Source organism: Cervus elaphus, chromosome X, assembly GCF_910594005.1.
Source record: "Cervus elaphus chromosome X, mCerEla1.1, whole genome shotgun sequence".
In the NCBI taxonomy this organism is placed as follows: domain Eukaryota; kingdom Metazoa; phylum Chordata; class Mammalia; order Artiodactyla; family Cervidae; genus Cervus; species Cervus elaphus.
In genome coordinates, this window is record NC_057848.1 from 73,344,955 (window position 1) to 73,356,097 (window position 11,143).

Sequence of the window (11,143 nt, forward strand, 5' to 3'; positions counted from 1 at the left end):
CTTCAGGTCCACAGAGAGTGGACTTCCCGGACCCCGAGGGAGGACTGAGCAGACCCCCGCCCCTGTGGTCAGTGCTGGGAGGCCAGGCAGGATGTGAGGAGGAGCTGAGGACCCGTGGGAGGCCCTGGGCAGGTGCGGCCACATGTGGGGCCCCTTAGCACTTTCTGTTCAGGCTCGCATCTTTTTCTGAGTTTCCATGCAGGCCCCCAGAGGGGAGGGGCCAGGTTGTGCCAGGAGAAAGGTGAACACTACAAGGGAACCCTGAGGGGACCTCCCACTGCACAACTGGGGTGACCTCACAGGGTCCACCCCTCGTACCATCCCAGAAGGCTCAGGGCTGTGCCACAGGATAACCCCGAGGTGCTCCCTCCATTTCTCTCACAGGAACTCCAGGAATCAGGAGGTGAAGGCAGAAGTCTGAGGCCCATGTCCTGAAGTCAGAGAGCAGAGGAGGTCCAGGCAGTGCTAGGAGTCAAGGTGAGGAGGGTGGCCTGAGTGTGCACCAGGGGCTCCCCACCCCAGAACAGAGGGGACCCCACAAGGGCCTAATTCCCACACCTTGTCAGCCCTGGAAATCTCGGACTGTGCTGACTGCACCCTGGGGAGCCACCCTACTTCCTCCTTCAGGTAGCCAGGGGACTGCCCGCCCCAGAGGCATGCCCCTGTGAGGTCTGAGAGCACACCTCAAGGGGAGACCTGTAAGTGGCCTGTGTCAGAAATCCCAGGGTGTGTTGCTCAGCTGAGGCCGCTGACACCCCCTTTCTCCCCCAGAGGCATGGTCCCCATCTGTTCCCCTGCCTCACTCCTGGCTGTGGTTTGACCCCAGGCATTGCACTCATGATCAGGATGACTGAGCTGAGCAAGCCCGAGGAAGACCTTCAGGACCCAGGCAAGGCCCAGGGCCTGGAGGAGGCGCAGCTCTTGGGGGCTGAGGCAGGGGAGGCTGCATCCACCTCGGCCTTCTCCCCCAAGTCTCCTGCTCCACCCTTGCAGAGGCCTTGCCCCAGGAAGCTTTGAATGAGATGGTGGCTAACCTGATGAAGTTCCTGCTGTTCGAGTATCGGGCCAAGGAGATGGCCTCCGAGGCGGAAATGCTGAAGAAGGTCCTCAGGGATAACAAGGAGCACTTTTCGGTGGTCTTCAGCCAAGCCTCAGAGTGCCTGCAGCTGGTCTGTGGTGTGGAGGTGAAGGAGGTAGACCCCAGGGAGCACATCTACATCATGGTCCCCACCCTGGGCCTCACCTGTGATGCGATGCTGAGCAGTGGGAAGAGCATGCCCAAGGCCTGCCTCCTGGTGCTGGTCCTCAGCCTGATCATGCAGAATGGAGACTGCACTCCTAGGGAGGATGTCTGGGGAGCACTCAGCAAGTGGGGATGTTTGTCAGGAGGGAGCACTGTGTCTTAGGGGAGCCCAGGGAGCTGCTGACCCAAGTGTGGGTGCAGGAGGGGTACCTGGAGTACCGGCAGGTGTCTGACAATGACCCTGCTCGCTTCGAGTTCCTGTAGGGTCCCCAGGCCTGTATGGAGACCAGCGAGTCGGAAGTCATGGAGGACCTGCTGAGAGTCAACCAGTGGTTTTCCATGGCCTTCCCACCCCCATCTGCAGAGGCTGTGAAGGAGGAGGAAGAGGAGTCCTGACACAGAGAAGCAGACAAGCTGATCTTCCCCTCTGTGATTGAAGAGGGAGCAGTCAGCCTTCTCAGTAGTGATGGCCTGGGACACTTGGGGGAACCCGGGGTGTAGCATCTTTGTGTTCCTTTTCTCTGAGATGACATGGAAATTCATCTCTCTCTTTTTTTTTTAGGAATTTTTCAAATGTGTTTTTTCAGCTTAAGCCTTAATAAACTTCAGTATCTAACTTTGTGAATGACATTGTTCACACATGTATTTGTACTTAACCAGTTTAAGGACCAGACTTTTGCTGTTTTGTAAAAGAGATTGGGAACTCTTGCATTTTATTTTGTGACCTGGAGCAAGAATACATGGAATTGGAATTACAAGTATTTTGGATATGTGAACTTACTTAGCAGTATATAGTTGGTGGAAGAATTGGAAAATAAAAAACGATTGTAGTGAATTCTTGCTTCTTATAGGTTTTGACTGTCCTTTTCTACAGCTAATCCACCACATCTGTTTACTTGGATTTTGCCAGGTTATTATTTAAGAAAGTAGGAAAAAATTGATGAGATTAATAAGCCCCCTTCTCACTGGTTCATTTATTCCACAGAACTTCACGGATCCTCTGCTCTGTGGAAGGCCCTGTGTTAGCAGTGGGGACACTAGGAGAAGCAGGACACCCCCACGCCTAGAGCTATGGTCTAGGAGCCACAGTCACAGGACAAAGGTGGAGAGATGTACCACTGTCCCACAGAACAGGCAATATGGGGCACAGTGGTGGGGATCCAGGAGGAGCACTCAAGTGTTGGTGTCTGAGCCAGGGCAGTTTGAGGCTTTGGGAAGCTGGACTCCTTCTGTGGGAGATGATGGTAATGAACCTGAGTGGTGTCAACAGCCAGACTTTAGAAGGTGTCTTATGGGTGAGAGGAAAGTCTGAAATCAGGCATGCATGTTAGAAGTTGATCTTCTCTCCAATAAATCTCCTGGGTCTCAAAAACAACGTGCAGTTTGGTCAGAACAGGTAGATACCTGGTTTTTCTGCCTGAGTCTAAATACACTTGAAAGTTTCCAAATGGGAAATGAGTGAATTTGGTTTGGCACACAGTCTACTCAGTCTCAGGGAATACAGTTGAAGACATTTCAATTACCACCCTCAGTCTTCTGGTAAGATTTTAATAGGGTTCTTCTTTGAAACTGGCAATCGGACACTTCAACTGGTGGGTCAGCTTTCCTGAGTGGTCACACCCCAAAGCCATAGTGAAGGAGGAAACAGAACAGGCTCTGTCTTGAAAGTAGGACTCCATCTTGGGCGGGACCGTGGACTTTGAGCTATAGGCCCAGTATCTATGGAGACGACATACCAACTGGAAAACCAGGACCCTGGAAGGAAGAGCCCCAGGGCTCTCCATCCCCTAAAAGAATACCTTAATTATCTGTGTAACTGAATAGAATCATACATTCTATTATGCTTACTGGGGTATAGCCACAGGCTTATTGATAATTGTCCACTGTTAACTACCTAGGCTTAAGGCATATGATCACGGGTTAACTTTGTTTGGATCTTACTTTTTCCTTTGTTCAGACTAGTTTCAGGGAAACTTATACACTTAGGGTATATAAGATTTTCACAAAAACTGGTCGGGGTCCTTGGCTAAGAGGAGACTCTGTCTTGGGCCCACCGGTGTAATAAGCTGCACTCCACTATCTGCATTCTCCTTCTGAGGGAGTTTGTTTCCCGGAATGCGTGGTTACAATAATAAAAATTGCACTGAACTTGAATTCACACACCTCAGAATCCTCCCGGAGAAGGCAATGGCACCCCACTCCAGTACTCTTGCCTGGAAAATCCCATGGATGGAGGAGCCTGGTAGGCTGCAGTCCATGGGGTTGCACAGAGTCGGACACAACTGAAGCGACTTAGCAGCAGCAGCAGCAGCAGAATCCTTGAAGTTGAAGAGTGGTGCATTGTGCTTATCCTTGCTGGATTTTGTAAAGAAAACTCCCACTGTCCTTTTTCTCCCACTGTCACTTGTCTGATACCTGCCCCTCATGAAGGTCATGGCTGTTGGGGAGCCTACGGGCACCTGTGCTCAGACATGTTTTATCCTGTGGAGGCAGCCGAGTCTCCCAGGCTACACTCCCTGGCATTAGGAGGTAGGGCCACATATTCACTGCTGAGACTGTGGCTGGGCACTGCTGCAGAGGGTAGGGCAGAAAGAGAACTGGAGGGAGTGGGGGGAGGGGGATCCCCTCCCTGACATTCCCAAGAGCCTTGGAAACTAAATCAGATCTTGCATTGGAAAGTGTCCCCCCCAAAAGAAAAGAAAGAAAGAAAGAAAGTGCCAGTAGAGAGTAGTGACTAGAAACAGTTGAAAATTCAAGGCGTCTTTGGCTTCCTCAGAAACTCCTCAACACGTGAAGGGAATTGTCTTCATCACAAGCTTTACCTACCGGCTGCTGTCTGTTGAGCACCAGCACCGAGTACACTGCAGGTCAGGGGAGAGACTCCAGGTCCTTGTTCACATCTCTTCTCCATGTGCTTCCTGGAAGCTGCCTGCAGGGAACAGGGGATCCTTATGTAAACCTACAACAAGTTGGAAATAAATACAAGGTTAATTCACCGATTTTAATACAAAGAAAAAAAACGGTTCATCTAAATAACAATAGAATGTACTTTAGGGAAAAAGCATCCCATGTGTCTTGATGCCTGGGGTGGGATGGAAAGGTATTTTGGATGCAGGTGGTGCCACATCCATGGGGTTGAGATCCCAAGAAGCAGGAAACACTTTTGCCTGCCTGACTGATGGAAGATCTGTCCAGGTGCTGTCCATTCAGGGCCAAGGGTAAGGACCTGGGCTCTTCTCAGTGGCACAGTCAGAAGGTAGGTGTTTTTAGGAGAACTACTCTCTTCCTAGAGCCCTCCAGGACAGTTGTGATGTAGACAGGGTGGAAGAGGAAGGAGCATTTTGGATTCTGGGCACTGCAGATAGTATCCTGGGGGTGGTACAGCCAGAGGGACTGAGGAGGGTGGAGAGCCCTGGGAGCAAGGGGCAGGGATGCAGCCTGGGAGTCTGGAGCTGAGCTTCAAGCCAAAATCACATGAGGACCACACAGCCCTCCTTCTGAGGTCCATCCTTCTCTCCCTTTCCCTTCGTCACATGGCAGAGCTGGGTCAGGAGAAGAGGAGACATGTGGATGGGGAACTGGTGCCTGAACCTCTGTGGAGAGGAGTGCAAAGTACCAGGTGGGAACCATGGCTCATAGGTCAGTAGGACTGTTATGATACCTCCTGGTGGAACCAACTTCCTTTGGGAAGAGCATGTCCTGTCACCCCCATTAATAGAGTGACCAGTAGCCACATGAGGCTGGGTAGTGTGAACTCCAATGTACTTAGTGTGTCCCAGGGCCTGGCCTTCTGCCTTAACATAATGTGAAGTCAAATGTAAATAGCTAGAAGTGGCTAACGGCTAGATAGCCCCGCTGAGGAACTGCAGAACCTATACGGGGGCCAAGAAGCACAACCTCCCCTGTGGGTCACTGGGAGTGGTGGTAGGTGGGGTCACTGTACCCTCTGGTTCCAGGGCCATGTATCTTACTTGGTGGGGGAACTAATGATGACAGATGTGAAATTTGTCCAGTCCCTGGAGGGTGAAACCCCAGTACCACGGACTCTCATATCCCAGTGTGCACCTCACATGTGCTTCGTAGAAGCCATTCTGCTGCTCCAGGAGACCAGCAGCACTGGAAGCTGTGGTCTCAGGGCAATGAGGGCTTTGGTGTGAGGGTCCAGGCTTGGGTCAACTCGGGGACATCCTGTAGCTTGCAGAGCTCAAGATGAGGACCCTGAGGAGGACACAAGGACCCCATGGATCCCACCCCTAATGTCATCCCTAGGCATCCCTTATGGCGGCATGAGCACTTGGCAGCATGTCCCGAAATTTGGCATCCCTGTCTCTGACAGAATGGGGACCTGATATAAGGGGCGGGCCTTAGAAGGAGAAGGGGAGGATCTTAGGTTCTGAAGAAGTCTGGGTAAGGACCCTGAGGAAGGACTGAGGGGATTCTGGACCCCATCACAGAGTGGACTCAGGGAGCACATAGGGTGGAATGAGCACATGCTGCATTTCCTGACATCCGGGTCTCAGAGAGACTGGGGACCTGCTATAGGTGGCAGGGCCTCAGGTGGGAAGAGAGGAGAATTCCAGGACTTGTGGGGTAACAAGTTGAGGTCCCTGACGGAGGACTAAGGGACCCTTGGCCTCAAAGAAAGCTGTCTCTGTTGTCGGTCCTTGGCGACCCTGAGGTAGGATGAGAATCACAGGCATGGTTTGACTTCCTGACATCCGGGTCTCAGAGAGACTGGGAGCCTCGTATAAGGGGCGGGGCCTCAGGTGGGGAGAGGAGAGAATCTGAAGTTCTACCCGAAGACAAGGTAAGGCCCTGAGGGAAGATTGAGGGGACCCCCAGGGAGGACTGATGGAGCCCCACAGATCCCCGCCCCTGTCATCAGCCCTGGGAGACCCTGGGGTGAGAAGAGCACACTACACCTGTCCTCACTTTCTGACATCTGGGTCTCAAGAGAGACTGGGGACCTGTTGTGAGGAACCGGGCCTCAAACTGGGGGAGGACAGAGCCCCGGTCCTACCGGGAGTCAAGGTAAGGACCCTGAGGGAGGAGTGAGGGGATCCAGACCCCAGAACAGAGGGGACCCTGGTATTCCCCAGGCAGGACGACCTCGTGCTGCATTTCCTGACATCGGGTCTCAGAGAGACTGGGGACCTGTTGAGAGCGGCGCGGCCTCAAAATGGAGGACGGGCCAATTCCAGGTCCTGCCTGGCATCTAGGCTCCAGGCGGGGAAGGACTGAGGCAGTTAGACCCCAACACAGAGAGGGATCCTTGCCTTTGATGGGGGTCTTAGAGGTCCCAGAGCAGGTTGAACAGGATGAGCAGTTTGTCGACCTCTGGCTTAGGGGCCTCGGGAGATGAGGTGTTCAGGCGGATGGTGGAGGCTTCAGATGCACAGAGGGTGGACTCCATGGACAGAGCTGAACCCACTCTTGTGGTCAGTGCTGGGAGTCTAGGCTGGACGTGAGGTGAGGACCGAGCATCTCCCCAGCCTAAGTAGGACTCGCAGGAGGCCCTGGGCAGGTGCGACCACATGTGGGGCACTTTCTCTTCAGACTGGGGTCTTGTTCTGAGTTACTCTGCAGGCCCCCAAAGGGCAGGGTCCAGGCCATGGCAGGGGAAAGGTGGGCACTACAAGGGAGCCCGACAAGGGGACCACTTCCCCCACAGCAAGGGGGGGCGGACCTCAGAGTCCAGGGCTGTGCAGAATCTACCCCCGAGGGGCCCCCTCCATTTTTCTCACTCCAGGAACCAGGAGGCAAGAGCAGAGGTCTGAGGCCTGTGTCCAGAGGTCTGAGAGCAGAGGAGGTCCAGGCAGTACCAGGAGTCAAGGTGAGGAGGGTGCCCTGAATGAGCACCAGGGGTTCCCCATCCCAGAACAGAGGGAACCCCACAAAGCCCTAATTCCCCCACTGTGTCAGCCCCAGAACCTCTGGCTGTGCTGGCTGCATGCAGGGGAGCCACTGCCCTCCTCCTTCAGGTAGCCAGGAGTCAGACTGCCCAGGAGGACAGCCCCTGTGAGGCCGAGAGCACCTCGCAAGAGGAGACCTGTTAGTGGCCTGTGTTGACCACCCAGGGTGTATTTCTTAGCTGAGGCCCATGGTCCACAATGTCCCCTGCCTCACTCCTGTCTGTGGTTTGATCCCAGGCATCGTGCTCGTGGTCGAGATGAGTGAGCTGAGCAAGCCCAAGGAAGACCTTCAGGACCCAGGCGAGGCCCAGGGCCTGGAGGAGGCACAGCTCTTGGGGGCTGAGGGGGGGGAGGCTGCACCCCCCTCGGCCTCCTCCCCACCAGTCTCCTCGTCTGCTGCTGAGGAGGCCTTGCCCCAGGAAGCTCTGAATAAAATGGTGGCTAACATGGTGAAGTTCCTGCTCCGCAAGTATCGAACCAAGGAGCCAACCTCTGATGCCGAATTGCTGAATACGGTCCTCAGGGATAACCAGGAGCACTACCCAGTGGTCTTCCGCCAAGCAGTTGAGTGCGTTCTGCTGGTCTTTGGCGTGGATGTGAAGGAGGTAGATCCCAGGAAGCACGTCTACATCATGGTTCCCTGCCTGGGCCTCACCTGTGATGCAGTGCAGAGAGGTGGGCAGGGCCTGCCCAAGGCCGGCCTCCTGGTGGTGGTCCTCAGCCTGATCCTCCAGAATAGGGATCACGGCCCTGAGGAGGAGATCTGGGGAGCACTCACCAAGATGGGGGTGTATGTTGGGAGGGAGCACTCCATCTTTGGGGAGCCCAGGAAGCTGCTGACCCAAGTGTGGGTGCGGGAGGGGTACCTGGAGTACCGGCAGGTGCCTGACAGCGCCCCTGCTCGCTACGAGTTCCTCTGGGGTCCCCGGGCCTGTGCGGAGACCAGCAAGGAGAAATTCACGGAGTATCTGCTCAGGGTCAACCAAAGGGCTTTTAGGTCCTTCCCACTCCCTTCTGCAGAGGATGTGAGGGAGGAGGTAGGGGGACCCTGAGCCAGAGCAGCAGCCGGGCTGATACGTCTCTCTGTGATTGAAGAGGGAGTAGTCAGCCTTCTCAGGAGTGATGGCCTGAGCCACTTGGGGAACCAGGTGTAGCATTTTTAGGTTCCTGCTCTCTGCGATGACATGCAGATTGATCTCTGTTTTCTTTAGGAATTTTTCAAATGTGTATTTCAGCTTAAGGCTTAATAAACTTCAGTATCTAACTTTGTGAATGACATTGATCACACATGTATTTGTGCTTACCCAGTTTAAGGAAAAGAGTCTTGCTGGTTTTTAAAAGAGTTTGGGAACTTTCCCATTTATTTTGTGACCCTGAACATGGTAACATGAGAATGGAATTATAACTATTTTGGAAATGTGAACTTACTTAGCAGTAATGTACTTGGTGAAAGAATTAGAAAATAAAATGTGATTAAAGCGAAGTCTTGCTTCTTATACTTTTTGTCTGTCATTTTATACTGTTAAGCTATCTCAGTTTATTTGAATTTTCCCAGGTTATTATTTAAGAAAGTAGGAGAAAACTAATCTGACTAAATAAGGCCCTGCTCCCTGGTTCATTTATTCCACAGAACTTCACAGAGCCTGATTTCTGTGACAGGTCATGTTAGCAGTGGGAAAAGCAGGGCACCCCCACACCTGGAATGATGATCTAAGAGCTGCAGTCACATGAGGAAGGTGGAACGATGTCCCCTAGCCCCACAGAACAAGGCAAAACATGGCGGGGCGGTGGGGATCCAGGAGGAGCCCCCGAGTGTCGGTGCCTGAGCCAGGGTGGTTTGGGGCTTTGGGAAGCTTGGTTCCTTCTGTGGGAGGTGATCGTGATGAGGCTGGGTGGTGGCAGCAACCAGACCTCTCGACAATGTCTTGTGGGTGAGAAGGAAATTTGAAATAGGACATATATATTAGAAGTTCCTCTTCATTTGGAGATGAATCTCCTGGGCCCAAAAGACAAAGTGCACTGTGATCAGGATCAAGTAGATGCCTGGTTTTTCTGCCTGAGTGTAAATACACTTGAAAGGTTCCAAATGAGACATGAGTGAATTGGGGTTGGCACACAATCTTCTCAGTCTCAGGGTTTATAGCTGAAGACATTTAGTTACAATGTTGCAGAAACTAGTACTGGGAAACCAAGCATGACACTTGGAGAGTTGGAGAAGTCAGGTTTATTAAGCCAGCGGGCCCAGAGGAGTTAACACTCCAAGCTCTGAGCCTCTATCAAAGGGATTGCAGAGTTTTTATAGACAGACTGTAGTGGGCAACACTAGCTGTAAATAGGCTTGTTTAAACTAAGGGGTTTCTCACGTGTGGGAAAAGTGGTCAAGATGGGGAGGGGGATGCCTGACCTGGACAGGCATGATTAAGCATATTTGCAGGGGCTGGGTGATTGCAAAGAGCAGGACAAGCGTGAGTGAGATAAACTACAGTTCCTAGCACTGCAAATCTTCAGTTTCTGATGCTATGGGACCTACATGATCTAGACTTTGCAAGGGGCAAGCTGAGTTACAAAGGCAGGAGAAGAAGGAGGTGCTGTAAAAATTTAACTTTTCCTCTTCATTCCCCCTTCTTGATGCTTCTATCCCTCATTGTAGAAAGCATCATCGCATGTTTTTGGTAGGACATTCAGAGCTCCCCATGGTTTATGGGGCTGTATTGAACTATTACCATTTGTAACTTTGTGGATTCAATCCGAGAGGTTATGAACTGGGTAATAGCATTGAGAATACAAGGGCCAAACAAGAGCGCTGCAAAGAGCATGAAGTGAGGACCTGTTAAAGGGAGAAGCCATGATGGCCAACTCCAGATATTGCTCCAATTACCCCAGGAATTAGCTAGTTTTTCTCTCCTTTTATGATTTGTTCCCTTAGCTGTTGGGCCATGTTCCTGACTATTTCTGACTGGTTTATATAAAAGTAGCATTCTTCATTCAAGAAGTGGCAGAGTCCTTCCTTTTCAGCTGTCAGTAGGTCTAGACCTCTCCTATTTTGCAAAACCACCCCAGCCAGGGTGTCTAGTTGGTCAGGTAAGGCCACTAAAGATTTAGCCACTCTCTCAATGTCATCTGTGAAGTCTTTGGATAGTGTATGGTGAAAGATGGTTGGTGAAGCAATTCTTCCTATCCCCATACCTATCCCAGTCATGATTCCCAGACCAGCTAGTAGGGGTATAAACTGGATGGCTCTTTTTGACTTTGTACGTGCTGCCAGATGTACGGTGAGAGTCTGGTTGTTAGGGACAATGTTCATCTGGGGAGTGAGGAAAGCTAAGGTGCAGATACCCATCTAATTGACAGGTAGACACAAGTAAGCATCTGTCCCACAAACAAAGAAAAGGCCTTGATGGGGCGGCACCATCTGTTACAGCAAGGGACACCAAAAGGCTGCAAAGCAGCCTGCACATAACAGGTAACTGAAGACTAGCAAAAGGGTTTCTCCCCATCTTTGGGTTGTCACGGCTCTAGCAACTGAGCTTATCATGAAGGGGGGTCAGTTATACTGTGGAGCGGTTTAGTAGGGAGAATCGATCGTAAGAGACTTCTAATAAGAATGAGGATTCCCATTACAGTGAGATAACAGACAGTTAACTGCAGCTTCTGACCCAAACACCAGTCCTGGGGTGTGACTGAAACTAGTCCTGTTGTGAAAAGCACAGAAATAATAGCAATCAGGGATAGAGTCCAGGCTTGACAATGAAAATCCATTGATATTTTGATAGCCGGATCCTCAAGCTTCTGTCGTGTGTTGACCAGCCAGCTGCCGGAGTGTGGCTGGAGCAAGTCTCAGCATCCTTCGTGCGTGAGGGTCGTTGTTTTTGTAAACAGACTTTGAGGATGTTTTTGGGGCCCTGAATTACTTTCCAGGTGTCCTCATTATAGGAAGCTGCTGCCTTCTTCACTCTGGTGTGGTGGATCCAAGGGATTGAAACCTATA

General features: G+C 51.8%; 2 protein-coding genes across 2 annotated transcripts; both read left to right on the forward strand.

Annotated features, from left to right (window-relative positions):
• Positions 1–416: 416 nt before the first annotated feature.
• On the forward strand, positions 417–1,459 carry LOC122690801 (melanoma-associated antigen 10-like). The gene is made up of 3 exons (XM_043897759.1): positions 417–477; positions 827–889; positions 994–1,459. Exons 2-3 carry the CDS (start codon positions 838–840, stop codon positions 1,404–1,406), a joined length of 465 nt encoding a protein of 154 aa, XP_043753694.1. The 5' UTR covers positions 417–477; positions 827–837; the 3' UTR covers positions 1,407–1,459.
• Positions 1,460–6,944: 5,485 nt separating this feature from the next.
• LOC122690352 (melanoma-associated antigen 8-like) lies at positions 6,945–8,207 on the forward strand. The gene is made up of 2 exons (XM_043897388.1): positions 6,945–7,076; positions 7,393–8,207. The coding sequence occupies exon 2, from the start codon at positions 7,413–7,415 to the stop codon at positions 8,205–8,207; it is 795 nt and encodes a 264-aa protein (XP_043753323.1). The 5' UTR covers positions 6,945–7,076; positions 7,393–7,412.
• The last annotated feature ends 2,936 nt before the right edge of the window (positions 8,208–11,143 follow it).

Bases quoted from the DNA above. Each gene is read 5' to 3' on its own strand.
- LOC122690352 (XM_043897388.1), top strand. From the start codon at position 7,413: ATGAGTGAGCTGAGCAAGCCCAAGGAAGACCTTCAGGACCCAGGCGAG.
- LOC122690801 (XM_043897759.1), top strand. From the start codon at position 838: ATGATCAGGATGACTGAGCTGAGCAAGCCCGAGGAAGACCTTCAGGAC. The intron at 890-993 runs GCAAGGCCCAGG...CCACCCTTGCAG, and splicing joins GGAAGACCTTCAGGACCCAG to AGGCCTTGCCCCAGGAAGCT.